This window comes from Nicotiana tabacum, chromosome 19, assembly GCF_000715075.1.
Source record: "Nicotiana tabacum cultivar K326 chromosome 19, ASM71507v2, whole genome shotgun sequence".
Classification (NCBI taxonomy): Eukaryota; Viridiplantae; Streptophyta; class Magnoliopsida; order Solanales; family Solanaceae; genus Nicotiana; species Nicotiana tabacum.
This window is the reverse complement of record NC_134098.1, coordinates 75,256,096-75,280,967: the sequence shown is the minus strand read 5'-3', so window position 1 is coordinate 75,280,967 and position 24,872 is coordinate 75,256,096. Positions and strand designations below refer to the sequence as shown.

The following is a 24,872-nucleotide window of genomic DNA, read 5'->3' as shown; positions in this document are numbered from 1 at the left end:
GATACTTTTAACTTCTTATCACCCATCGGGCAACGGGCATGCAGAATCCTCCAATAAGTCCATATTAAACACCATGAAGAAGAATCTTGAAGAAACCAAGGGATTGTGGCCAAAAATACTCCCAGAAGTATTTTGGGCGCACAAAACCACCCCGAAGACGAGAAAAGGAGAGACACCGTATTCCCTAGTCTACGAACAGAAGTAGTCATACCGGTTGAGGTCGGAGAACCCATCCTAAGATACTCCCATGAAAGCGGTACCAGCAACGACGAGAGTAGGAGACAAGAGCTAGATGCGGTCTACGAATGGAGAGATATGACATACATAAGGATGGTCGCCCAAAAATAGCAGGCGGAACGGTACTACAACAAAAAGGCAAAGGTCCGACCACTCAAAATCGGGGACTACGTACTCAAAGCCAAAACCCAAGCAAACAGAGATCCACGAGAAGGAAAACTAGGAACCAACTGGAACGAACCATACAAAATTACAGGCAAAGCGAACAAGGGTTCGTTCCAACTAGAGACAGTGGAGGGAAAACAATTACCAAATAATTGGAATATCAGCCGCCTCAAATATTTCAACTTCTAGAAAATAAGAAGTGCCCCCAAGTCGTACTCTTTTTTTCCTCACTTGAGTTTTGTCCCATTAGGGTTTTCTCAAGGAGGTTTTTAATGAGGCGACGAGAGTCATAGTATATGAAGAACATACTGATTTCTTTTTTTTTCATTGCCCGACTACTCAAGATTCTCCAAGTCGAATAATGAAGGGACTAAATATACCAGGACTGGATTGGAATGCCAGCCAATGCCCAAAATTTGTAATTCTCTCCAAAAAATATCCAAGGGCAAAACAATATAATCAGAACAACAATGTCAAAGTAATAGAAATTCACACTTAGCGAAACTGCTCTAACAAAAGGTTAAGTTCGACCTAGTTCGAACAACACCTACCGGCCCTCGACCGTGACTTAATAAAAAATTACGTTCGACCAAGTTTGAACAAAACCTTTAGTCCCTCGACTGCGACTTAAGTAAAGCTTAAATTCATCAAGCTCGAACAACACCTACCGGTCCTCAGCCATAACTTAACAAAAGGTAAAGTTCGACCAAGCTCGAATAACACATACCGGCCCTCGATCATGACTTAACAAAAGGTAGAGTTCGACCAAGCTCGAACAACACCTATTGGCCCTCGGCCACGACTTAATAAAAGGGTAAGCCCGACTAAGTTTGAACAACACCTACTGGCCCTCGGTCGCGACTTAATGAAAGGTTAAGTTTGACTCAACTCGAACAAATACCTATCGGCCCTCGGCCACGACTTATTCAACCAAGTTCGAACAAAAACTATCGGCTCTCGGCCACATCTCGATTAAGAAAGAACCTATATGTTTAGGGTCTATATGATTCACTGTTATTAGACTCAAAAGGCTATAATCAACTAGAAGGGGACAACAATAAAAAGGACAAAAGCGAAACATACAAACAACATAAATAAAAATATACAAGTATAGAAATAAATCGCATGACTGAAAAAAAAGTATAAGGAACAACTTTGATATTCATAGATAAAGAGTTTTTTACAAAGGCACTTAGAGACGCCAACAAAAATACACAAAAAAAAGTTAAAAGAAAACTACTACACATCACCATCATATACCTCAACACCCTTACCATCTCGACCTCCAGCATCCTCACCTTGAGGGTAGACAGAATCATATCATGCATGGTCCTCGAGCCGATCTATGCCCTCTTCCTCATCCTCGCGAGCCTTAACTCAAGCATCCTCAAAAGTCACCTCAGAAACGGAGCCCATCACATGCAAGTCACGAAACACATCCAGTCGAGCTTCAACATGGATCCGCTTTTCATACAACTACCGAGGGACGTTGGGGAAATCAGAAGCATTAGACGAAGAAGGTCGCGTAAGCAGTTGGGTTTTCTCGGGCTCCAGAGCGGCGAATCGATCATAAAGCTCAGAGGTTTCCTTGTCCAGCTCCCCGATCCTATCTTCAAACTGTCCTCCTTAGCCCTTGCCGTTGACAGGTCAGTCTCTCGCTCAGATCAAAGGGTTCTGTTTGCCAGCTCGAGGATCTCTACCTTCCTCCGAGCATCCAACCGAGAAAACTCTGCCTTCTCGAGCTCCTTTTGCTTCACGACAATCTCACCCCTAAGAGCCTCTATCTGCAATTGGCACTCGTCTAACTAGCCTTGCAACTGGACTACTTGAGCTTGAAGGTCGCTGCATTAGGCCTCCACACCTTTACTAAGCTCCAGCTCCTCTTCCTTTGTCTTCAACGTTCCCACGAGGACGTTGAACTTTTCCACGACTGCTATCAGCTCTTCGGCTTTCTTCTTAAAATCCTCTCTTAAGGCCAGCACATCGCCTCCCTTACGAAGCCGCTCTCGAAGCTCCAGGTACCTCTCCCGGCACGTTGTATACTTTCCTTTCAACTTCACGTAAATTTCTTTACGTATCTTCTCGCTCCGAGCGCTCTCGATTTCTAGTATGACAGTCTGTAAAACAAAGAAAAGAAGTTAGAACCTAAAAATAAGCTAAGGCATAAGGAGAAAGGCGAATGAAATGACTTACCCTGAGAGCGAGACTGACGATATTCTTGGACAAAGTACTGTTAGTTATCTTCTTGAGGGTCTCACCCTTGGCTTCATAACAGAGAGGATCGAGAGAGGGACTACCTCCTCGGTATCACGGTCCATTGGGATGATGGTCCTAGAACCCCCATCCATCCTCACCTCGAGTTGGGTGAGGCCCTCGTCGATCATTCTCAACTCGTCCAGGTCCATGTCGGGATCAGATCTGACGTAATCTTCAGCGATGACTTTTCCTTTATCATCGGCTGACGAAGAAACATCCATTGCCACCCTTGGAGGATGAGGCCTTCTCTTGCCTTGAAAGTATGCGGTCGCCATCAACTGTCCCTGCCACTGCCGTCCCCCTCATGACGCACTAGCACGTCAACAACCACCTCTTCCCGTTGGGGGTCCTCGGTGCTTACCCCAACATCATCCTCAATATGGATCGTCATCGTCTATCTAAGAACCAAGTCATTCTCTATTGAGTCGACGGCAACCGGGATTTCCCCTCCGGCATCAACGGCTGTCCTCTTGCGACGCCTTAGATCCCAATCACTAGGGTAGGCTTCGTCGTCCTCATCAATCATCGAAAATAACTGAGGAGTAGAGGCAACAACCGTGACGAGGGTAGATTCTTGGGCTGCAGCAGCCAGGACGGGGGGCAGACACAGGAGGCTCGGCAGCCACGACGGGAGCAGAAGCTGAAGGCATAGCAGCCCTCCTCCTAAAAGAGAGCACAGGTGCCCGGCTCCTTCAAGAAGACCCTCTAACTGGACTTGGGAAAAAAAAGAAGTTAAAAAAGCAAGCCAACATACAACAAAGAAACGCGACGATCAAGGCAAAAAAGAGAAGTTACCTGTGGAGGGGAGAGCAAGTCTGAACTTCTTAAAAAAACTCGGCCAGTCGCGAATCCCCACAGCGTGGGGGAGAATTAGCCCGACCCAGCCTGCGATGCGTACGGCTAAAGGGGGAGGACAGTTGTTGGCTGCAAGGAAGGAAAAATCACTTAATTAACCCAAAATAGGCAAAAAATGCAAAGAGGAAAAAGGAAATGGGAAACTTACGTGTATGAATCCAAGCCTCGGGGAAGCCGTCAACGCTAGCCACGACGTCCTCGGTCCTGACATAAAATAAATCAAGCCAGAATTGGCGACTGGCCTTGTCATCTATCTTCACCACCAAGCACTTTCCTCTACAGTGATGAAGATTTAACATCGCCCCCTATAGAAGCAATGGGCGAAGAGGTGCATCAAATGCTGCACTGTTACCTCGACCCCGACAAGCTCGACAAATTTGGTCAATATCCTGATGACCTTGTAAACGTAAGGGGTGAGCTGAGCGGGGCGGATGCCGTAGTAGTGAAAAAATTCCTCCACCAATGGGAGAAGAGGAAAAGAGTAGCCGATAATGAACGGGTAAGCGTATAGAGCGCAATACCCGGGGCGATGAACATGTACTTCTTCCCCATCAGCGGGGATCAGTTTGATATGGTCGGGAAGGCCAAACTTGACTTTAAATTTAGCCAACTGCTTGGGCCCATTGTCGACAGGAATTTTCCAGGCACCGCGCCCGGCGATCGTTGGAAATCGAACCTGCTTCAGGGTTGCGGGGGATGATTTCCTCCACCGATGAAAAAGTTTCATCTTCCGCGGTGGCAACTGCATTCTCTCCGCGAGCAGGGAACACCACCGCCAACGGAATGTCGTGACCCCCCTTCACCAACATCAGATGGTAGATTCAACATGTTTATGAGAAAGTAAAAAAGAATACTAGGAAGAAAGCCTAAGATACAGTAAACAACAACGAAGTTGAGAGGAGAGGTTCAGAGAGAAGAGTTTGAGGTCTCAAATTTTTGGAGAATAAAAGTTCCTAGTTTAAGTTTGGCCATCCCTATTTATAGAGATTGAGGCACCAAACTCGAAACAACTTGTCATAATGAGCACCAAACCAGAAACGGTTCATCATAATTAGCACCGGAATCGAAACGACAGGTCCAATCAAAGGTCACACGCAAATCGACGCGGTGCGTTGGGAACAAGCATCATCATGACGCATGACGTCATGACATCACTCCCTCTCTTGAACCAAATGTCACTCGTTTATTGAACTTTCCCACGAAGACGACCTCAACAAGCGGAGGGACTAACTGTATATCTTAATTATATTTAGACCACATCAGTATTAAGAGTGCCTTCGAGGATTGCTACGTGTCAACAATATGACTTCAACCAACGAAAGATTCAAGGTTGAAGTGATCTGACAAAAGATTAAGGGCTAGGTCGAGGAGTCAGCAGACATCACGGTCGAGGATAAGCACTCTCTGCTTAAACGGTGTAATAACGACTAGTTTTAAGATAAGATCTTAAAATAACGGAGTAATATTTCAGTGAATATTCTCTGGATCCGTACTTTTTGAGTTTTGTGGCACATATCCCCTTTTAAATAGAAAGAGACGTAGTTATAGAGGGGATTGGACACTCATTTGTAAAAGAACGTTTTAACATTCTTTGAGATTTTTACTTTATTACATACATACAAAAGGCACATTTTTCTTGAGATCCATGTCTAACTTTTCTCCCACGATCCAAGGAAGTCCGAATATTCAAGGCTTATCAATCATTTATCATTGTTAGAAAGAATATTATACGACCTATTCTTTTTCGATCATCTCTGTTACATATATTTACATAAATACCATTATATATTATTTATTGCTATTTGTGCCATTAAGTGTTATCCATTATTATATATTTATCATTGTTACCACAGATCTGGTAACATCTTGTCACGACACTAATTAAATAAGCTAATGGGTATTATTATTGGCTAAGAATAATCCTATATGGTTAAGAAAATCTAATTGTTTAACCCTATATCTAAATTTAGGGTCAAATAACTATAACAGTTTTTTAAGTGAAATGCATGTCCAAATATAATTTCAAATTTCAAATGTTATTTTTCAGCTTTAACTCCAAATACTACTCGTAAAGAAGAAAAACAAAATTGATGTCCAAGGCCTACTGTATTCTTAGAATTATTTCTCACAATATGAACGGAAACTAACCTCATTTATTCTGTATGATCAAAGTCTCGTAATTCTGCTCCATCTCTCTACTTTGTGATTTTGACTTTTGCATATCATTTTTTTTTGGTTAATAATTTGACGCTCGAAATGACTTTTCGAGTAAATAAACAAATACAAACTATTTTTTTAATCTATATCTATATCTATCTATCTATCTATCTATATCTATCTATCTATACTATATTAAAAGTACGAAGACCCTTAGCGAAATGTAGCTCGCCTTTTTTATCCTTTAAAAACAGCTTTCATAATGGACAAAATTATAATTTAAGTTATTTTCCTAATATTTAGGACTTTGGTATCAATTAAAGTTTTATATATTAAATATTTCCTTATTAAAATAGGTAGAAATCCTAATATTTAGGAATATAAAATTAATAAATATTTTATCTCATATGAATCACACCAATCCAAGTTATCCTTTGTACAATGGTATGCGCGACATAATACAATTGATTTGTAAATAAGAAGTTGAAATATGGGGACATAACATATTAAATTAAAATTATTTAATATATTTAATATTTAAATTAAAATTATTGCAACGCGGAACAATTAAATATGCATTTTAAAAGTTCTTATTTTAATCATACAAAATAGTTAATCCATGTTCAATTAAGCATACAAAATAATTATTTGATACCATATTTAATCATACTAAATCGTACAAGCCTAAATTTATATTATAAAAACATCAACACGAATGTTCGTTGACTTTTTATCTTTTAAAATTAATTTTTGTAGTGAATAAATATGTAGTGCAAATATTTTATTATTATTTAAGATTTAAAAATTCACTATATATATATATACATACTTAGTAAATTGTCACGATCCAATTTCTCCTCTGTGTGACATCGTGACGACACATAATCTCTACAACTAGGTAAGCCTAATATTTTGCGAAATAATAAAATACAAATATAAATTTAACCGACTATTTAAAAATACACAACAAATCCCAAAACCCGGAACATCGTGAATCACAAACTACAAAAAGAAAAATCTAGTGTCTCTATATTTCAGAGTCTAACAAGGAAAAATATAGAAGATAATGGACATGAGAAAGAGTAGAAGGGGACTTAGAGGTCTGCAGACGCGGCAGATATACCTTGAAGTCTCCAAGGCTGTCCCGACTCACTAATAGTGCGGATGATAAGGTGCACATGGATCTGCACACGAAAAATATGTGCAGAGAGTAGCATGAGTACACCACAATCGGTACCCAGTAAGTGCCAAGCCTAACCTCGGTCGAGTAGTGACGAGGTCAGGTCAGGACCCTACTGGTATATATAATAATAAGGCAAGGCAAGAATGAAATATCGCAGTAAAATAAAAACTGAAATTTAACAAGAAAGAATTCATAGAAGGTAACATATCAGTACACAGAAACACAACAGGGAATCTCCCGATATACCGTCTCGTAGTCCCAAACATAAATGTGCAGGGGGATCTCCCGGAATACCGTTCCGTAGTCCCAAAGTAAATATGCAAGACAAGGGGATCTCCCGAAATATCGTTCTGTAGTCCCAAAGTAAATATGCAGTACAGGGGGATCTCCCGAAATACCATTCCGTAGTCCCAAAGTAAATATGCAGTACAAGGGGGATCTCCCGGATTACCGTTCCGTAGTCCCAAAGTAAATATGCAGTGCGAACGATAGAAATGCAACTATATCACGAAATTCTTACGATTTAGACTAAGTACTAGTCAGGGAAGAAACAGGGAATTCACTAAGCATGTTGCACAGAATTCACATAAACAATTAAGACACGTAGACATGTTGTATTAGACTAAACATGATAGCTACACATATTGGAATAACTCAATTAAGAATAAAAATAGATTAGTACTCATTAAAATGGTATATCTCAAAGTAACAGGAAAACATGTTGTTGCTCAGTAAGAAAATCAGGTTTTACCACAACTAGCCCGTGTACGTACTCGTCACCTCACGTACACGACGCTCACATATCACAATTGTTCCAAATCTTAAGGGGATTTTCCTCACACAAAGTTAGGCAAGCCACTTACCTCGAGTCAAGCTCAATTAATCGGTCACAATGCCTTTCCCACGAATATCCAGCTCTGAATGGCCCAAATCTAGCCAAAAGCAATTATGTAATATAAATACAACAATAATAGACTCATCTAATTAACGAAATCAACATTTTTAACAAAAATTTCGAAATTAACTCAAAAATTGCCCGTGGGGCCCACATCTCGGAATCGGATAAAAGTCACAAAATACGAACGCCCATTCGCTCACGAGTCTAACCATATAAAATTTACTCAAATCTGACCACAAATCCCCTTCAAAACTCGAAATCTTTATTGAAGAAGTTCTTCCAAAATTTTCCCAATTTCAACCCCAAAAATTCGAAATTAAATGATGAAATCAACCATAGATTAGTGGAATATAATCATAAAGGAGTTAAGAATCGTTACCCAATCGATATCTCTGAAAATTCCTCAATACCTCGTCCAAAATTCGAGCTCCCAACTCAAGTTTTTGATAAAATGGCAAAACCCCATTTTTTTGGAGACTTTAACACTGCCCAGTGATTCTTTAATCGCGATCGCGGAAACACCCTCGCGATCGCGAAGAACAACTTCGCTGCCCCATTATTTTACTCTATACGAACGCGTAACTCTCCACGCAAACGCGATGAAATAGCTCCTCAGACTTACGCGACCGCGATTGACCTCACGCTATCGCGAAGAACAATACCCAATTCCACTGCTGTCTTATTTCTTCTTCGCGAACGCGGCCTAGCTCACGCATTCGCGATGCATAACTTGACGAACCTACGCGATCGCGTCCCATTCTTGGCGAGCACGAAGAGATAAACCAGCTAGTCTCCCAATTACTCTACACGATCGCGAGCCTTATCACGCGATCGCGATGAAGGAAACTAACTGCAGAACACCAGCAAAAACTGTCAACTCCTTAAGTCCAAAAATGACCTGTTGAGCATCTGAAACACGCCCGAGGCCCCCGGGACCTCGACCAAATATACCAACCAATCATAAAATACCATACGAACTAAGTTGAGTCCTCAAATCATATCAGCTAACGCTAAAATCATAATTCATCCTCCGATTCAAATTTAAAGAACTTGAAACTTCCAAATTCGGCAACCGACGCCGAAACCAACCAAACCACGTCCGATTGACCCCAAATTTTGCACACAAGTCATATTCAACATTACGGACCTATTCCAACTTCTGAAATCGGAAAATGACTCCGATATCAAAAATTCTACTACCGGTCCAAAAGTCCAAAAATTCGATTTTCGTCATTTCAAGGCTAAATGAGCTACGGACCTCCAAAGCACAATCTGGACATGTCCCTAAATCCAAAATCACCTAAGGCTTAAACCTCCATTTAGGGACTAAGTGTCCCAAAATACTATGAAATCAAAAACAAAACCTTCCGGCAAGTCACCTAAGCAGAAAAAGGTACGGGAAAACAGTAAATAGGGGATCGGGTTATTACTCTCAAAACAACCGGTCGAGTCGTTACATAAATTCAATAACTTTTTATACTAATTCGTTCGTCCTATTAAATTTTTATATTTTAGTAATATTTTCTTTCCCCACACACATTTAGACAACGTTATGTAAATCATATTATTTTCTTATTTCAACAACTAAAACCTCACTACAAGGGTAATATTGAAACCTTGGAAGGAATATAAACTCAGAAGACATATGATTCAATTTTTTAATTTATATTATTTGATAGATCTTTAAAGAATCGTAATAAAAGACTATGTGTTTCAAAAAAAATCTTAAATCCTAAATCTTCAAGAACTATGTGTTTTTACTGAAATTAAAGGAAGCACGATAACTTATGATTTAACTAATAAAATTAGAAAATTAGAAAATAATTTAAGGTGAATACATTGAATAATTAATGTGGACTTTTATGAACAAATTTTTTTCTTTTATTGAGTTAGCTATATAGGATCAATATTTATCAATTTCAGAAGCTTATAGTGCTTTATTTTATAACTCAAATATAATTTTATATTTTTTTGAGAGAAATTACTATTGAGATGGAAACACGCGCAACACGTGTACACTAAGATTAGTTATATTAAAAGTACGAAGGCTCTTAGCGAAATATCGTTCGCCTTTTTTACCATTTAAAAATAGAGTTCACACCGTACAAAATAGTCATTTAATTATATTCCTACTATTTAGGACATTGAAATTAATTAAAAATTTACTACTAAATTTTTCCTTGTTTGAATTAGGTAAAAACTCCTAATATTTAAGAACTTAAAATCAAGTAAGATTTTATTTCTATAAATTCTTGACTAATATTTATAGATAATTTATTAATGGAATGTAATTATTTAATTTTGTCTATATTTGAAAGACTTCTTGAATTATCTGTGCGATTTAACAAACCTAGCATATCCTAATTAAATCATTATTACTGAGATGTGCTGCAACATTAACAATTCAGTCCTATTTAAATTTAGTGATTAATTAGTAGTCATTGAAATATTCGTGCGTTATAATAGTTCATCATGGAAAAGGAAAGGTGAATTATTCAAAATTATCGCATGCATAGTTTTGACTATATGTAATTGAATAAATGATCGTTTAGATCATTGATAATAGTGATACTAATTGGAGTCATAAGAAAGTAACGTTCTATTATTATTATTATTTAAGAAAGAGTTTAAGTTTCATGAGATGTAAAAATTATTTATCGTAATGGTCCAATTTAAGTTGATGTGACTATGTATTTTTAGATTTTCTTAATTAAATGTTATGTCATATCATGCAACAATAGGTTTCGGTTGATTTTAGTTTTTGTGTGGGATTAGGATTCACTCATCTTCTTTTCTTTTCGATTTAGTATTCCCATCCATAAAGACTTGTGAGCTAAAATTTATTAAAATAAATATGACATTGGATGAAATAGTTATTTAATTATTTATTAATATCTAGAAATAGCCATTTGATTAATTTTTTACTATTATAAAATAGTCATTTGATTAAATCTCTAATATTTAGTCATTAAATCTTTTTTATATTTGAATTATATAAGAATTATAAATATTTCTGACTTTAAACTCCAGTAAAAATGTATAAGCAAAAAAGATAAAAATACTATTAACTTAGAAAAAGTTATACTTGAAAGACAACATAAACCTAAAATAATCCTAATAAACGAAAAGGAAAAACTTAAGTTCCGAACGAGCTAATTACTTTGAAGCTTCCGATAACTTATAGGAAATGATTATTCTTATAAACAAAATCTTAGAAAGATTTGACCAAAAAAATTCTTATTCCTATATTATTTCACTGACTTTTCATTTATTTATATAATATATGTGTTTTAAATTCTAAATTTTCTTCTTTCAATTATCTAACAATAAGGTTATGTTCTCATAAAAGGGAAAGAAAGAAAGAAAGAATAAATTTAAGAGAAAAAACAAAGAGACACCAATATGCATAATACTCATTATAAAAACAAAAAAGTTGTATGTTAATTTAAATTTTTTTAATAAAAAGGTGTTCTAGACAGAATTAAGAGGTATTAATATGCATTTTAGACTTCAACAAGATTTATAGTTTTGAATGATTTCAAAATCATAGTATTTTAATTAATTATGCCTATTGTTTCGAAGTTTGAAATCAACTTATCTTTAACCCTTATTGCTTCAAGTTGAATAGTTTTGTGCTTGAAGGAATGTGGATGAGACATAAGACAACATGTATTCTAAATAAGTTGTATTTAATTATTTTCTTTCATTTTTCACCCCTTCCAACATATGACTCCATATTGTTTTTTATATATTAACTAATTTATTATAAAATATTAGGAGAGACATCTTATCTAAATTGAAAGTCTATTCAGGATTGTAATTTATTATTATTAATTCTCGTTTGTTCATCTTCTTTTATTATTAAATATTTTTCTATTGTTTTGAGATTTTCCCTGTACACTAAATTTTATTCAATCATTTTAAAATTTTATTTTTTCACTCAAAATAAATTTTTGAATCATTGACACTCAATCAGGTGGACTATTTCTTCTATTCAATGTTTATACTTATTAATTGTTATTTTTTTTTAAAAAAAAATAGGATTTTTTTTTCCAGATTGCCCAATGCCGATCATTTGACTCAGTAGTTAACACAATCAACCAGGAAAAAGAACCAAAAATAATAGTATTTTCTATCAACAAGAAGTTTTTTTCTAGAATTTAAATACTGTTAATCTCATATAAAACTTATTTGCCAAAATAAGAACTTAAAAAATGAAAGAATAAAACTAAAAATATGTAAGATAAGAACTTATTTGACAAAATTAAGTAATGGGAGCAAAGTGGATGAAAAATCACTTGAGTGATCCAAAATCCTATCATGATTTTAAGATTGTGTAGCTTAAAGAGGGTGAATGAGAAATGGAGAGAAAAATAAAATATTTGAGTTTCCCTCCTTGGCAAAGGGATATTGACCCATATTGGAAGAAGAAAAGGCTTTTGATGGGTATATATATAATTGCTCTTCTTCTAGCTCTTAAAGAGTTAAGAAGAAGGCAAGCCTCGCGCCGTCGTCGTCGCTCGCTCGGCTTCGGTTTCGGTCAAAGGAAGGCCTTGATTACTTTGACACTTACTCGCCAGTAACGAGGATAACATCTATTAGGGTGTTAGTGGCACTAGCCGCCGTGTATGGTCTTGAAATCCATCAAATGGATGTTAAAACAACTTTCTTAAATAGAGAATTAGAGGAAGAGATTTACATGGAACAACCTGAGGATTTTGTGGTAACTGGTAAAGAAAAGAAAGTGTGCAAACTTGTTAAATCGCTTTATGGATTTAAACAAGCACCCAAATAATGGCATGCCAAATTTGACCAAACAATGTTGGCAAGTGGGTTTAAAATCAACGAGTGCGACAAATGTGTTTACATTAAAAACACTCCAGGTCATGAAATCATTGTTTGTTTATATGTTGATGACATGTTGATAATGAGCAAAAACATGACAGATATAAATGCTACTAAGTGCATGTTGGCTACCAAATTCGATATGAAGGACTTAGGAGTTGCTGATGTTATCTTAGGAATCAGAATTCACAAGACTCCACAAGGTCTAGCATTATCAAAGTTTCACTACATTGAAAAGGTACTTGACAAGTTCAAGTATTTGGATTTCAAAATTGCCAAGACTCCAATTGACATGAGTTATGCACTTCAAAAGAATGAAGGTGAACGTGACTCACAACTGGATTATGCAAGAGTATTGGGAAGTTTGATGTATATCATGAATTGTACGCGACCAGATATAGCATGTGCTATTAGTAAACTGAGTCGGTTTACAAGTAATCTTAATCACATACATTGAATGGCAATGAAGCGAGTTTTGGGGTATCTCAAATATACCCAAAATTATGCTTTGCATTATAACAAATATCCCTCCGTGATCGAGGGATATAGTGATGCAAATTGGATCACTAGATCATCTGAAGTTAAAACCACGAGTGAATATATTTTCACAATTAGGGGTGGAGCAGTGTCTTGAAAATCATCCAAACAAACATGCATCGCCCGTTCTACAATAGAGTCTGAATTCATAAGAAAAGGCCGGTGAAGAAGCTGAATGGCTCCGGAATTTCTTGGAAGATATTCCATTTTGGCCCAAACCTTTGGCACCTATTTGTATACATTGTAATAGTCAAGCGACAATAGGCAGGGAAGGGAGCGTTATGTATAACGAAAAATCTCGTCATATACGACGGAGACACAATACCGTTAGACAACTACTCTCTAGTGGTATTATCACAATTGACTACGTAAAGTCAAGAGATAACGTATCGGATCCACTTACAAAAGGCCTATCTAGATAGGCAGTTGAAAGATCATCAAAGGGAATGGGGTTAAGGTCTAGGACAAGTCATCATGGCGGTAACTCTACCTAGCAGACTGGAGATCCCACGAGCTAGGTTTAAAGAGATCAAATAGAATTATGAATGACAGTTCAACATTGTCAAATAACTCAACACATTCTCGTGATGAAGACAATGTTCAGAAATCTAGGTAAAGCATTAAGGCTTTTTGATGAGTCAACAAAGTTTAAAGGTTTTTTAATGATTTGCTAAGTGTGGCAGGAAATGACCAGATAGTATGTCTATAGGATTACACGTTTAGAAATCACCTATGTGAGTGTGAAGTGTAAGCCGCTTCAAGGGGAATGAAAGTAAAGGCCCATTCTCTAAGCACTCATGAAACCAGGCGGTGTTCATGGCTGAAACGAACATAACCGTGAGAACCATAGATGGTTAAGAATTGATTGTGTGACTTATGTTATCTAGGTATACAACAAAGCTCGACGGTTCAAAGATATCAAATCTACCGATTGACCGAGTATATCCGATATAAGTTCACTACGAAAAGTTCAAAGGGAAACCTACTTATCCAGATGCAATTAATTCTTGCATGTAAAACACACACGCATCCGTGCATTCCTTTATTTTTTAGCCATTCCCCATTCATGTGGGGAATTGTTGGGATTTTAAGTTTGTGTAGCTTAGAGAGGGTGAATGAGAAATGGAGGGAAAAATGAAATATTTGAGTTTCCCTCCTTAGGAAAGGAACATTGTCCCATATTGGAGGAAGAAAAGGCTTTTGATGGGTATATATATAATTGCTCTTCTTCTACCTCTTAAAGAGTTAAGAAGAAGGCAAGCCTCGCGTCGTCGCTCGCTCGCTCGCTCGGCTTCGACTTCGGATTTGGTCAAAGATTGATTGATTAATTTTTTTGGACAAAATTCCTTTCAATTAATTAATTAATTAAATAAATAATTAACAAAAAATTCAATCCGGAATAACCCATGACCCGCGATCCGGTCCAGTCAGGCCCGTTTTCTTTTCCGGATTATTTTAAATCTATTTTTCCGCAATATTTCAAACAATCCTGTTCCAACAGCCATGGCTGTTTCTGAAAGGTTGCAAACCTTTTCAGAAACAATGCCAGCAACTCTATAAATAGAATTTGAATCCCAGAATCTTTCCTTACGAAATTTTCTGAGCTTCTTCTTCTTCTTCTTCTGCACAAAAAATCCAGTGTGTTTTACAGCCTTCGAGTGACTCGCTGTTCACCGGCATTTGGTACCAACACTCCGGTGAGTTAAATCGTTCTATCCTGGGAGGATATATTCCAGCACCTCGGGTACTTGAGGGAAATAATTTTTTTAAGGACACACTGTGTATTCGGACTCGATTTATTCATATATTGTTTTTTCAGAATTTATTTCGTCAAACAAGTATTACTAACTTTCTGTTTTGTTTATATATTTCAGAAAGTTTAATTGTTTATTACAACAATACAGATTTATAACAATCAACATTTATTAGTTTAGGAACTTATCTGTTGTTAATTTTTAGTTTATAACTCAATCACAAATTTTAAATATTATTAAAAATATTAAAAAAGTTTATTTTCATTGATAAGTAGATTAATATCAAGTCCTAAATATGATTAATATTTATTATTTTTAAGAACTTGTAATTTTTTATTAATTTTTATTTTATATCATAAATATATGTTATGAATATACTATTTTATATTATTTTAAAAAGTTTAACTTTCTTGATATAGATACACTCGCGACGCGCGTACCTTATTACTAGTACTATATTAAAAGTGGGAAGGCTTTAAGTTAAAAGTTAAATTACAAAAATATCCTGCTAATAATAATCTAAACATCCTACTTTCAAAAAAAAAAAAACATTTCTTATGCTATGCGATTGTACTCTTGAAATGAACAGCCACCACTTCAAAATTTTGTTTTGACTCATATTTCATATACCATTGCGTCCCTTCTTCATTTATTTTTATCTTTCTATTTCTACTGATTTTCTTTGCCATTTAACCTCATTTTCTTTCCTCCAACTTTCACTAAATTTATCCAGTGGCCAAACATATAACTCTAATCTCGATCTTTTTTCCCAAGAGAACTCACTGTCAATTTTAAAATTTCATGAAGTGAAAAGTAAGTCAAAATCGTATTCTTTTTTCTTCTTTATTGGCTTATGTTGTTACGATCTATTTGTGGGTGTTTGTTGATTTAGTTTCTTCTGGTTGCTTGAAGATGTTTTGCATTTCTCTGATTGAAAATAATCTCTATGTGTGTTGTCAGAGATGTTTATCGAGATTTATTCATTAAAACCAATAAGAAAACATCAAAAAAAATCTAACATGTCTAAAATAAACAAAAATTAATTAATTAAAAGTATAAAAGAGTAATGATTCTCCAAAGAAACAGAGGGGTGGCAGGGTGTGAGTAGTTGCAGGATAGGTTGTCCATTTGGAATGAAGAACTTGATATATCAAATTTTTTGATGTTGTTACTTATTAGAAGCGGCAGAACCAAAAGTTAGACTGATTATAATTGACGATTAGTATTCTTGTATTTACATGTGGTTACTTCTCTTCGAAAAAGAATCACTACTAAATGAAGATTCTGCTACTTGCTCATTTTCGTAAAATTAAGATATTATACGCTAAGTTTTAAAATGTTGAACAACCTTTCTGGAACCCTTAAAGTGAAAGAAAAAATATGATTATTTTAAGGCTGTATCCAAACGGACTACTCATTTCGGGTATAGAAATTACTGTAGATATCCGGCGGCAGTAATTCGATACAACGTTTTCACAAGGACTTTTAAGCCAAAATGAGCCGATGCAGGTTGCTAAAGGTTTTGGCACAGACACATAGTATCTAAATAGTTTCTTTAAATTCATGATTTTACTGACTTGAGTACAAAAATAAGGGTTTGAGTTATGAAGTGGTGGCAATTGTAACAAATGAGTGAGTGGTGCCAAGTGCCAACAATCGACTCTCAAAGGTCATGGCTATTGATTTTTCGGTATATTTTAATCCAGTAGTCAAGTCTATAATGAATATGTATAAGGGTGATAGTCAGAGGCACAGTTAAAAGGAAGATAAACATTTAGTGCATATGCAGTTCTTAAGTAAAGTCAAACAACAACTGAATACACAAAAGTATATTGAAATAATTAAAAGTAGATAGAATATTTTATAAAATTATTTTGAATCATATCTATTTCAAACAAGAACGTTAATCATAATAAAAATTATAGAACTTATTTTATACTATTATAGCCTATTTTATAATCATAATAAAAATTATAGAAATAATGTGTACCTAATAACAAGCTACAAAACTATTGAGTAGAATGAGTGATAAAAGTATTAATAACTCGAAGAGATTCAATAAATAATACATATATAAAAACATGAAGGTATTTTTAGGTCTATAATATTAGGTAATGAAGAGGTAAAACCATTTTTAATTTATATTATATTCTTGACTTATTTATATTGCTTTTATTAATGACATCATCTACTGGATAAATCCTTAATAGGAGACAAAGATTTGAGTGATCATTTTTCAAATAATTATGTTGAAAATTAAAGTGGAAGGACTTCTTTGAATAAAATAAGAGATATTATATTGTTAATAACTTATTAGATCGTGTTAAGATAATCACTCTTTAGTGTACAAAGAAGTTGAAATAATTTTTACTAACAAATTAATTTTAAAGGAATATGATGATGACATTCCCACTTTAAAATTTTAACAAATTTGTACTATTGGAAGAGGAGGAAAAATTTAGTGATGGCACTGTCTTTGGTAATTCTTCATAGGAATTTATGAATTATTTTTGTACATTACTACTTGATACTTATTGCTAATTTTAAACTATATTTTTCAGATACAATTTGCATGTTAGTAATAGTGAAATCACTTATTGGAGAAGAACAAAACATGCGAAGAGCGATAATATTTACAAATGAAAGGTAAGTTAAAATTAATAAGTTTATGAAAAATGTTCATTTAATATACAATATAGATAAATTAATGTAAAAAACTATTATGTTAAAAATTAGGTATGATCATCAATTGTTACTTTATGGGGAGATTTTGCTGAAAAATCATATGTATTTAATTAAACTTTGAATTTATCTTTATAGATTTAGATGATATTCAATTATCTCATACAATGAGCCATATCGATCATCCAAATAAATTTATATAGTACTTATTCTTTCATGTGCATTTTTTAAAATCTTTGTTTGGATAATATTGATATTATTCAATAAAGTTATGTAATACATGACTCGCCGAGAAACTAGTACTAAAAAGAGCGGGGCACGTGATTTAGCATTCCAGGACTGCGGGCGGGTCGGGCGGAGTAACTATCCAGTGTTCCTACTTCCCACCGACCCACTTGGCGGGTTGTGTGTCTCAACTCTCACGGTCACGGACTAACGGCGTGATTGAGGAAAAAAAGCAAAAAAAGAAACTCTCACACGCCACGCTTTTTATTCCGTCGTCAAAAAGCGACTCTTCTTCTCTTTCCCTCACAATTCTCTAAATCAAGCATACCAAACATACAACTGGAACCGCGCAATGTGGTTTCTTTGAATCAGATCAACTCAATTCAACCAAAACTTAACATTTTTCCACATCCTTCAATTCCAATGGAGTCCATTCTCAAATTTAGCTCAATTTCTCCGACTTTTGTCCTCAATTCTCCTTTTTTGCCGTATATGCTCTCTTCTTCCACCCGTCCCCATACAGGAGATCCATCCGTTGCTAAATTTCGTCGATGTTTACCTCAAGCGAAACTTTCTCCATCTCTCCGGCCGGCGTCTCTTTCTTCTTCCGCTGCTAATGCTGCTGCTACTTCGAATTCTCAGCCTGTAAGTGTCCCCTTTGCTATTCGTTGTTTAGTGTTTTCATTTTCGTTAGTTATGTTTCGGATTTACACACGGAAGCTCTCCGTTTAGGTCACTAACGGCCATATTGCACTCATTTATTGTACCGTATCGACAAACATTAACCATAGTGAAATGAATATTTCTTGATTATGCTGATCCGTTTAAGGTGAGCTAGCTCTCTGTTACGGTACCTGGTTTCGAGAGAAATAGGTCTTAGTTTTTCTTCTTAAGAAAATTATATTAGAAAAAAAATTCATGGCTGAGTTTCTTTATTTTGCTAGTTTGGTTGGTAGGAGTAATTCTCCATTGTGACTTGGTCAACCTAATGAGTTACTTTTCATTTCTCAGCCAAGAGATGGACATTACACAGTTGGTGACTTTATGACTGGGAAAGAAGATTTACATGTAGTAAAACCTACAACTAAAGTTGGTGAAGGTACTTCTGGATTTGCTTCCCCAGTATAAAGTCTAAACGTATATACACATATATATTTTGATAAATTAAAGCGTAAACATGCTAATAATTCTGTTTTCCTTTATTTCTGCATTTTGATCCTGCAGCCCTTGAGATGCTTGTGGAAAAGAGAGTTACTGGGCTTCCTGTAATTGACGATGACTGGAATTTGGTAATTCCTCTTAGTTGACTTCCATCATTTCTTGGAAAGATTAATGTTAATGGCCAACATAATCTAGTATTTTCCGGATGATCAGTATTTCCATTTTATTTCACTGCATATTTCTTCTCTTATCTTTCCGTTTTAAGTTGTGCTCTGATAAAGAGATCATATTCTTGCAATGTTGGGGTTTCCCCATTGTTAATAAAATCATTTACCTTATAAAAAAGATATTCTTGTAATGCTTGTAAAGTGGTTCCTCCATAAGTGCTGGGAAGATGTCAATTTTCCTTTTTGCCTGCGTTAGATATTCTCATTAAAATGCAAACAAGGACAGTTTGATCTTCTGTGGGTGAAAAGTATAAGCAAGGGACACTAATATGTGAAAGGTTTCTCCTTCATTTTTTGTCCTTATTGTGGGGCATAGGTGGCGGCAATCATCCTCACATAGTTGGCTTCTTCCATGAACAGATGAGAGGGAAGTTTATTCCTGTAATCGAGATGATACCTTGTGCCAGGGTGCCTCTTCACTAGGTTAAGTGTAAGCTGAATGTTAACAATTTCCAACATGCAGTTTCATGTTAGCCACGGCAGTATAGAAACAATGAGCTGAGAGGTTGTGGGCAGCTTTCCTGATCAGTGAATCCAAAGACATGTCATATCTTCTATCATCTTTTCTTCTTGAATTTTTTTTTGTGGCTAGTCAATTAATTCACAGGTATTTTCTTAGAACTAGGAAGGAGAGTTACTGGCTAGTCCAATAGGAGTTCTGTTGACTTCTCTAATCTGACTTGGTATTTTTCAAACTGTTTAAGCAACTTAATCCTCAGATAAAAGGCTAGAGATGTCTGGAGGCTCCCATATGAAAGACGCTTCATTTATCACCATAGTATTCTGACCTGGGCTCTCCACTTCTCCTTGTTCCCTTTGAAAGGGGAGCTTTCATGGTATATGCAACCCTATTGCTGATTGAGACTACCATGACAGAATTATGATCAGCAAAGCAATTCAGAGATGTTAGACTAGCTAACTTCTCAATTTGGCTCGCGCATATCTTGTTGCAATAACTGGATCAGGACAGAGGTGGGGTTGGGGGTAGAGAAGTTGGCGTGGTGGATTGGTAGAAAGGCAAGAGTTATAGTATGTATCCTTTTCTTCTTTGTGGGCTTGGAGAAAATATCCGCGTTATAACAAAAATACTTTTTGGTGAGACATGTTAGTCTTACCTACCAATGACTGTCTCTCTATAGTAATTTAAGCTAGTACGAGAGGCACCATTGATTCACACAAATTGGTCATCGCGCTTGGTTGACAAGCTACTGCTGCAAAGCTACCGCATGTTGGATTATGACTGAATTCCTCTAAGTCAGAGTTCAGGTGCGATGTATGCGCTTGCCGTCCACTTGCTTACCCATAGTATGGACCTCTGGCCTCAAGAGTACATGTTATTGTCCAAGTCATTGAAGCGGAAGTGTCGCGTTGGCCGCCTTGAAATACAATTTTCGTTGAGCTGCAGGTGAAATTTTATTTGGAGACAACTTAAATACACGACAAGGCATTTGTAAGCTATGTTACTCGGAGCGTGTCGGATCCTCCAAATTTAGTACATTTTTGGAGGATCCGACACGGGTGCGGCAACACTTTTGGAGAGTCCGAGCAAGATAGTTTGTAAGTGACATAGTGGTGTTGCGACTATGTTCCATTGAAATTCAGGTCCTCGTCGCTTCAATGCATAAGAAGTAAGTAATCATATACAATATTGCAAAGAAAAAAATTATTTTTTCCTGGAATTCATGCAAGACTTAGCGAAGAATAGCACAATAGATCCATATGGACGATAATAACTAGTTTGGATTTAAGGTTTAGTCATGTTGGAATGCTTACTAGGTCCAATATGGGCTTGGAGTCTTTCAATTTTGTCAGAGATTTACTTGCCAGTAGCAAATATAGAGAACTTCTAATTTAGAGAATCTAAATTTTGAATATTGAATTGAGACGTGTTTAAATGGAGCAAAATGGATGATGAGGACTCATATAGCAGATTTCAGCTAATTTAGGATTGAGGCATAGTAGTAGTTGTTGTATGATTTCTCTGACCCTGTATGTATAGGACAGCTTGTCTTGCTTGTGACAGCTATCCTAAATCTTTTCTTTGAATATGAACTCTTCCATCCCCATCCCTCCCCCCCCTCTCTCTCTCTCTCTCTCTCTCTCTCTCTCTCTCTCTCTCTCTCTTTTAATAATAATGCTTTCTTTTAGATCAAGTTATAAAATGCAGTGACAGAAGATGACACTCTGCTGCAGGTTGGCGTTGTTTCTGATTATGACCTACTGGCACTTGACTCTATATCAGGTATCATTGAGCGTCTGTGAACAAATTTATGCTTTTGCAACCTTATTACTCGTCTGGGAACTTTCTCTAAATGCTGTATTCTGGTGCTGAGCGTGTTTAAGTGATGCTCATGAGCAATAATAGAGTAGCTATGATTGGGTAGTTTTCCTGACAGCGGAAACTACTGAATCGGTAAATATCTAAACATCACATTTATCTTATTCTTACAATATCAAGGAAAAAAATTAAATATCAAGGATAATATTTGTACTCCATTACTCTTATAAGAAATAAGAAAAGATATACTTGCACGTCATTATATTCAAAAAGCAAGCTGTCCAAAGTTCTCAATGAGTTGTTCACTATTATGAATAAAAATATTGAGTCTTAAACGGAGCTAGGAATCCATAAGCTTGTCAAGAATGATATTCCTATTCTGGTAGGGTCACATAACATACTGCTGAGACTGCATGGATGGTATATGACTTCTGAATTTTTAACGAGGCTTGTAATGTTAAACAAGCGAAGGTTTCTTCCTCTCGTTTAATGGGGAATCTAAACCTGGACAGATCCAGACAGGTCTTTTGGCGCTTGAGTTTTTCAGGTTTTGTTGGTGAAAATATGATCGGAGTCCTGGGGGAAGGGGTTGACATAAGTAACATTTATATAGTGCTTCGAAACTACAACAGTCAAGGAGTAAACAAAATCAAAGGTTGTTTAATAAAGAAGCAAACCTATAGGATCTCTCCTGCATGCTGGGGCATTCTACTGTACGACTGGAATTCCCTCGTCCATATAGCTAACATGAAACTTCTTTTTTGTCTGGACAATTTCTACTAATAGAAACATTATTTAAATTTTAAACACACTACTTACCTTTTATTGACTAAGTATTCGAGAGATAGCTCAGCAATAGCTCCGTATAGCAGGAGGCTTTTGTAATCTAACTTCTAAAATGTCCTTTAGCATTAGTTCTTCATTGAATTCATCAGCAGATGTTTACCTTAATCAGATGAGACTTGCTTTAATGATGATTGAAGTTTAGATTGAACATTGTTCGTAATCTTACTGAGCTAAACCTTTAAAATTCAGCCGACTATATATTAAAGAAAAAAAATTGAAGGACATAACACACTCTTCAGATATGCAGTGAAAAGTGCATGCTGGAATACCTATGATTAGGGCAGCAAGTCTATAGTGGCTGAGCTGGCAATGAGGTATCCAATAATTCTTTATCAGCTAGAGGAGAGCGAGGTTTCTCCCTTTAGAAGGAAAAAAGAAGAAGAAGAGAGGGAGAGGTGAGGGGAGCTAAGAGAAGGAGAAAAGATCAGGCTTGCGGTCCCTATTTCGTGATTTATTCTACTTTGACTACTTAAGAACTTTGAGATCATGCATGTAAATTTTTTCCTATGATGAGTGAGATATAGTAACCAATTTGACTTTTGATGAATGTGTGGTTACTGTTTCTTTGTGTGCTTCCTTAAGTTGAACCATTGTTAAAAATATCAGTTTCCATCCATTAATAGAAGTGACACTGTTTTCCTGCAATTTCTCTTACTGCTTCTTCTTCTTCTTCTTCTTCTTTTGTTTTTCAATTTTTTTAAATGTTTATCATAGGAACTGGCCAAGCTGATACAAATCTGTTTCCTGATGTTGACAGTACTTGGACGGTATGTAATAATCTTTCGTTCTAATAGTAGATAACATTTTTCATTACCGAATAATTATACTTGTTGTGGTTTGTAATATGGTTTCATGTTTGCACTTCTATTTTATATTTTTGTTTCGGCTCTGAGCTGAGATAATAGTTTAGGACATAGTTTTGATGTGAAGAATGCTCTATGATCATATATAGTGATTCCTTTTTTTCTTTGAAAAAGTTAGCTGAAACATCAGTGAATCATCTTCTTAGATTAAGCACATTCCTAGTTTAATTTGACTCTGCATGCCACCACGTTCACGGATTGTTAATAGGACCTGAAGAATTAAGTCATCATGCTAGGAAATAGTTTTGGCGAGTGCAAGGTATTACAAGTATTTAGACCAGATTTTACTTGTGAGGTTGGCTCTCATTCTGTGGGTGGAGTTAGAATTACATCCAGTTAGAGCTTTCTAGAGATTATTCTCTCTCACCGGTGACAGGAAAAAAAAGGTTTTCTAGAGATTACTATAAGTAGGTGTCAGTATGTAGCGTACAAGGAAATTCTGAATCCATGAATAATGTTTTAGCTCCTTCTTTATCTTGTTGAGTTTCTTGCTTTGATTCTGTGATTCTGTAGACGTTTAATGAGGTTCAGAAGCTACTGAGCAAAACTAATGGAAAAGTTGTTGGCGATGTCATGACACCAACTCCATTGTCTGTCCGTGAAAACACCAACCTTGAAGATGCTGCGAGGTAATTGAACAAGCTTTTGTATTTTCATTAAGCTGTAATAAGGTTCCAATTAGTTAGTGCAATTGGTTAGTCAAATTCCTTTTAATGCCTTTTTCTTTTTTATACCTATTCTATTTGGGAAGGCTGCAAGAGACATGTAATTTAAGGCAGAGGATTATTGCTAATCTTTTCTCCTTCCGCTCGACTATAGTATTCTTGCTAATCACTAAATGAGAATCTGGATTATTCATTTAGCGATTTAACTGTAAAGTTGACATCATGAGATAAATTCCTGCTGATTTTAGGTTGTTGCTCCAAACGAAGTACCGGCGGCTGCCTGTTGTTGATGTTGATGGCAAACTGGTAATTTGCCTTCTTGTTCTCTTTATTGGATTTTTAGTGCAGCTGCCAGCAGCTTTTAATTTCTGATGAAGCCATGTTTACTGAAATGTGAAGGTTGGGATTATCACAAGGGGCAATGTTGTTAGAGCTGCTCTACAAATAAAACGTACTGTTGATACACAATGACGCCTGGGTTCCAGCGCGAAAGTTGTTTGTTCATGTCAAGTCATGAAGCTACCATATTAATATATGTTCTCTTCCATTTTATCGTCCTTGGCTTCCTACTGTGCCGAGTGTGGCATCATCGGGAGAAGGGGGAAGCAGGGGATTACTTTGCCCGAGTACTTGCTGGTAAGTAAGAACATGATGCTCGTGAGCTCAAAATCGAAGAAAGACATCTGTCTGGAATTCTTGTTCATATCTGGTTATTTCTGTGGGTTTCACCAAATCGAGCTTCCCTTACAGAGTCTGAATTCCCCCTGTGTAGCGAACGTTTGCTATAAGGTGGGGCTTCCATATGGATGGTGCCCCGATGCTCTATGTACCATTTGTTAGTTTTCAAGCTTGTAGTAGTATGAGAACTTCAACAATATTCTACGTAATGTAATACAAACACAATAGTTTGACAACTCGACCTCCCATAGTGGTAAAATTAGAGTTTATGGTTTGATTTGTTGTGAAGATACTTCCACTTATTGTACACATAACATAATATAAATATATGTAACACGTAAGGCTTCTCAAATCTGATGT

The 24,872-nt window shown here is 36.1% G+C and overlaps 1 protein-coding gene across 1 annotated transcript; it reads left to right on the top strand.

The window, feature by feature from the left end:
- The first annotated feature begins 18,020 nt into the window (after positions 1-18,020).
- LOC107784555 (CBS domain-containing protein CBSX1, chloroplastic) lies at positions 18,021-24,864 on the top strand. The gene is made up of 8 exons (XM_016605701.2): positions 18,021-18,439; positions 18,806-18,893; positions 19,019-19,083; positions 21,376-21,424; positions 23,021-23,073; positions 23,683-23,798; positions 24,083-24,140; positions 24,234-24,864. Exons 1-8 carry the CDS (start codon positions 18,218-18,220, stop codon positions 24,303-24,305), a joined length of 723 nt encoding a protein of 240 aa, XP_016461187.1. The 5' UTR covers positions 18,021-18,217; the 3' UTR covers positions 24,306-24,864.
- The last annotated feature ends 8 nt before the right edge of the window (positions 24,865-24,872 follow it).

Excerpts from the sequence above, each read along its gene's own strand:
- LOC107784555 (XM_016605701.2), top strand. The coding sequence starts at position 18,218 with ATGGAGTCCATTCTCAAATTTAGCTCAATTTCTCCGACTTTTGTCCTC. Across the intron at positions 21,425-23,020 it reads GGCACTTGACTCTATATCAG|GAACTGGCCAAGCTGATACA; the intron begins GTATCATTGAGC and ends TGTTTATCATAG. Across the intron at positions 23,799-24,082 it reads AACCTTGAAGATGCTGCGAG|GTTGTTGCTCCAAACGAAGT; the intron begins GTAATTGAACAA and ends TGCTGATTTTAG.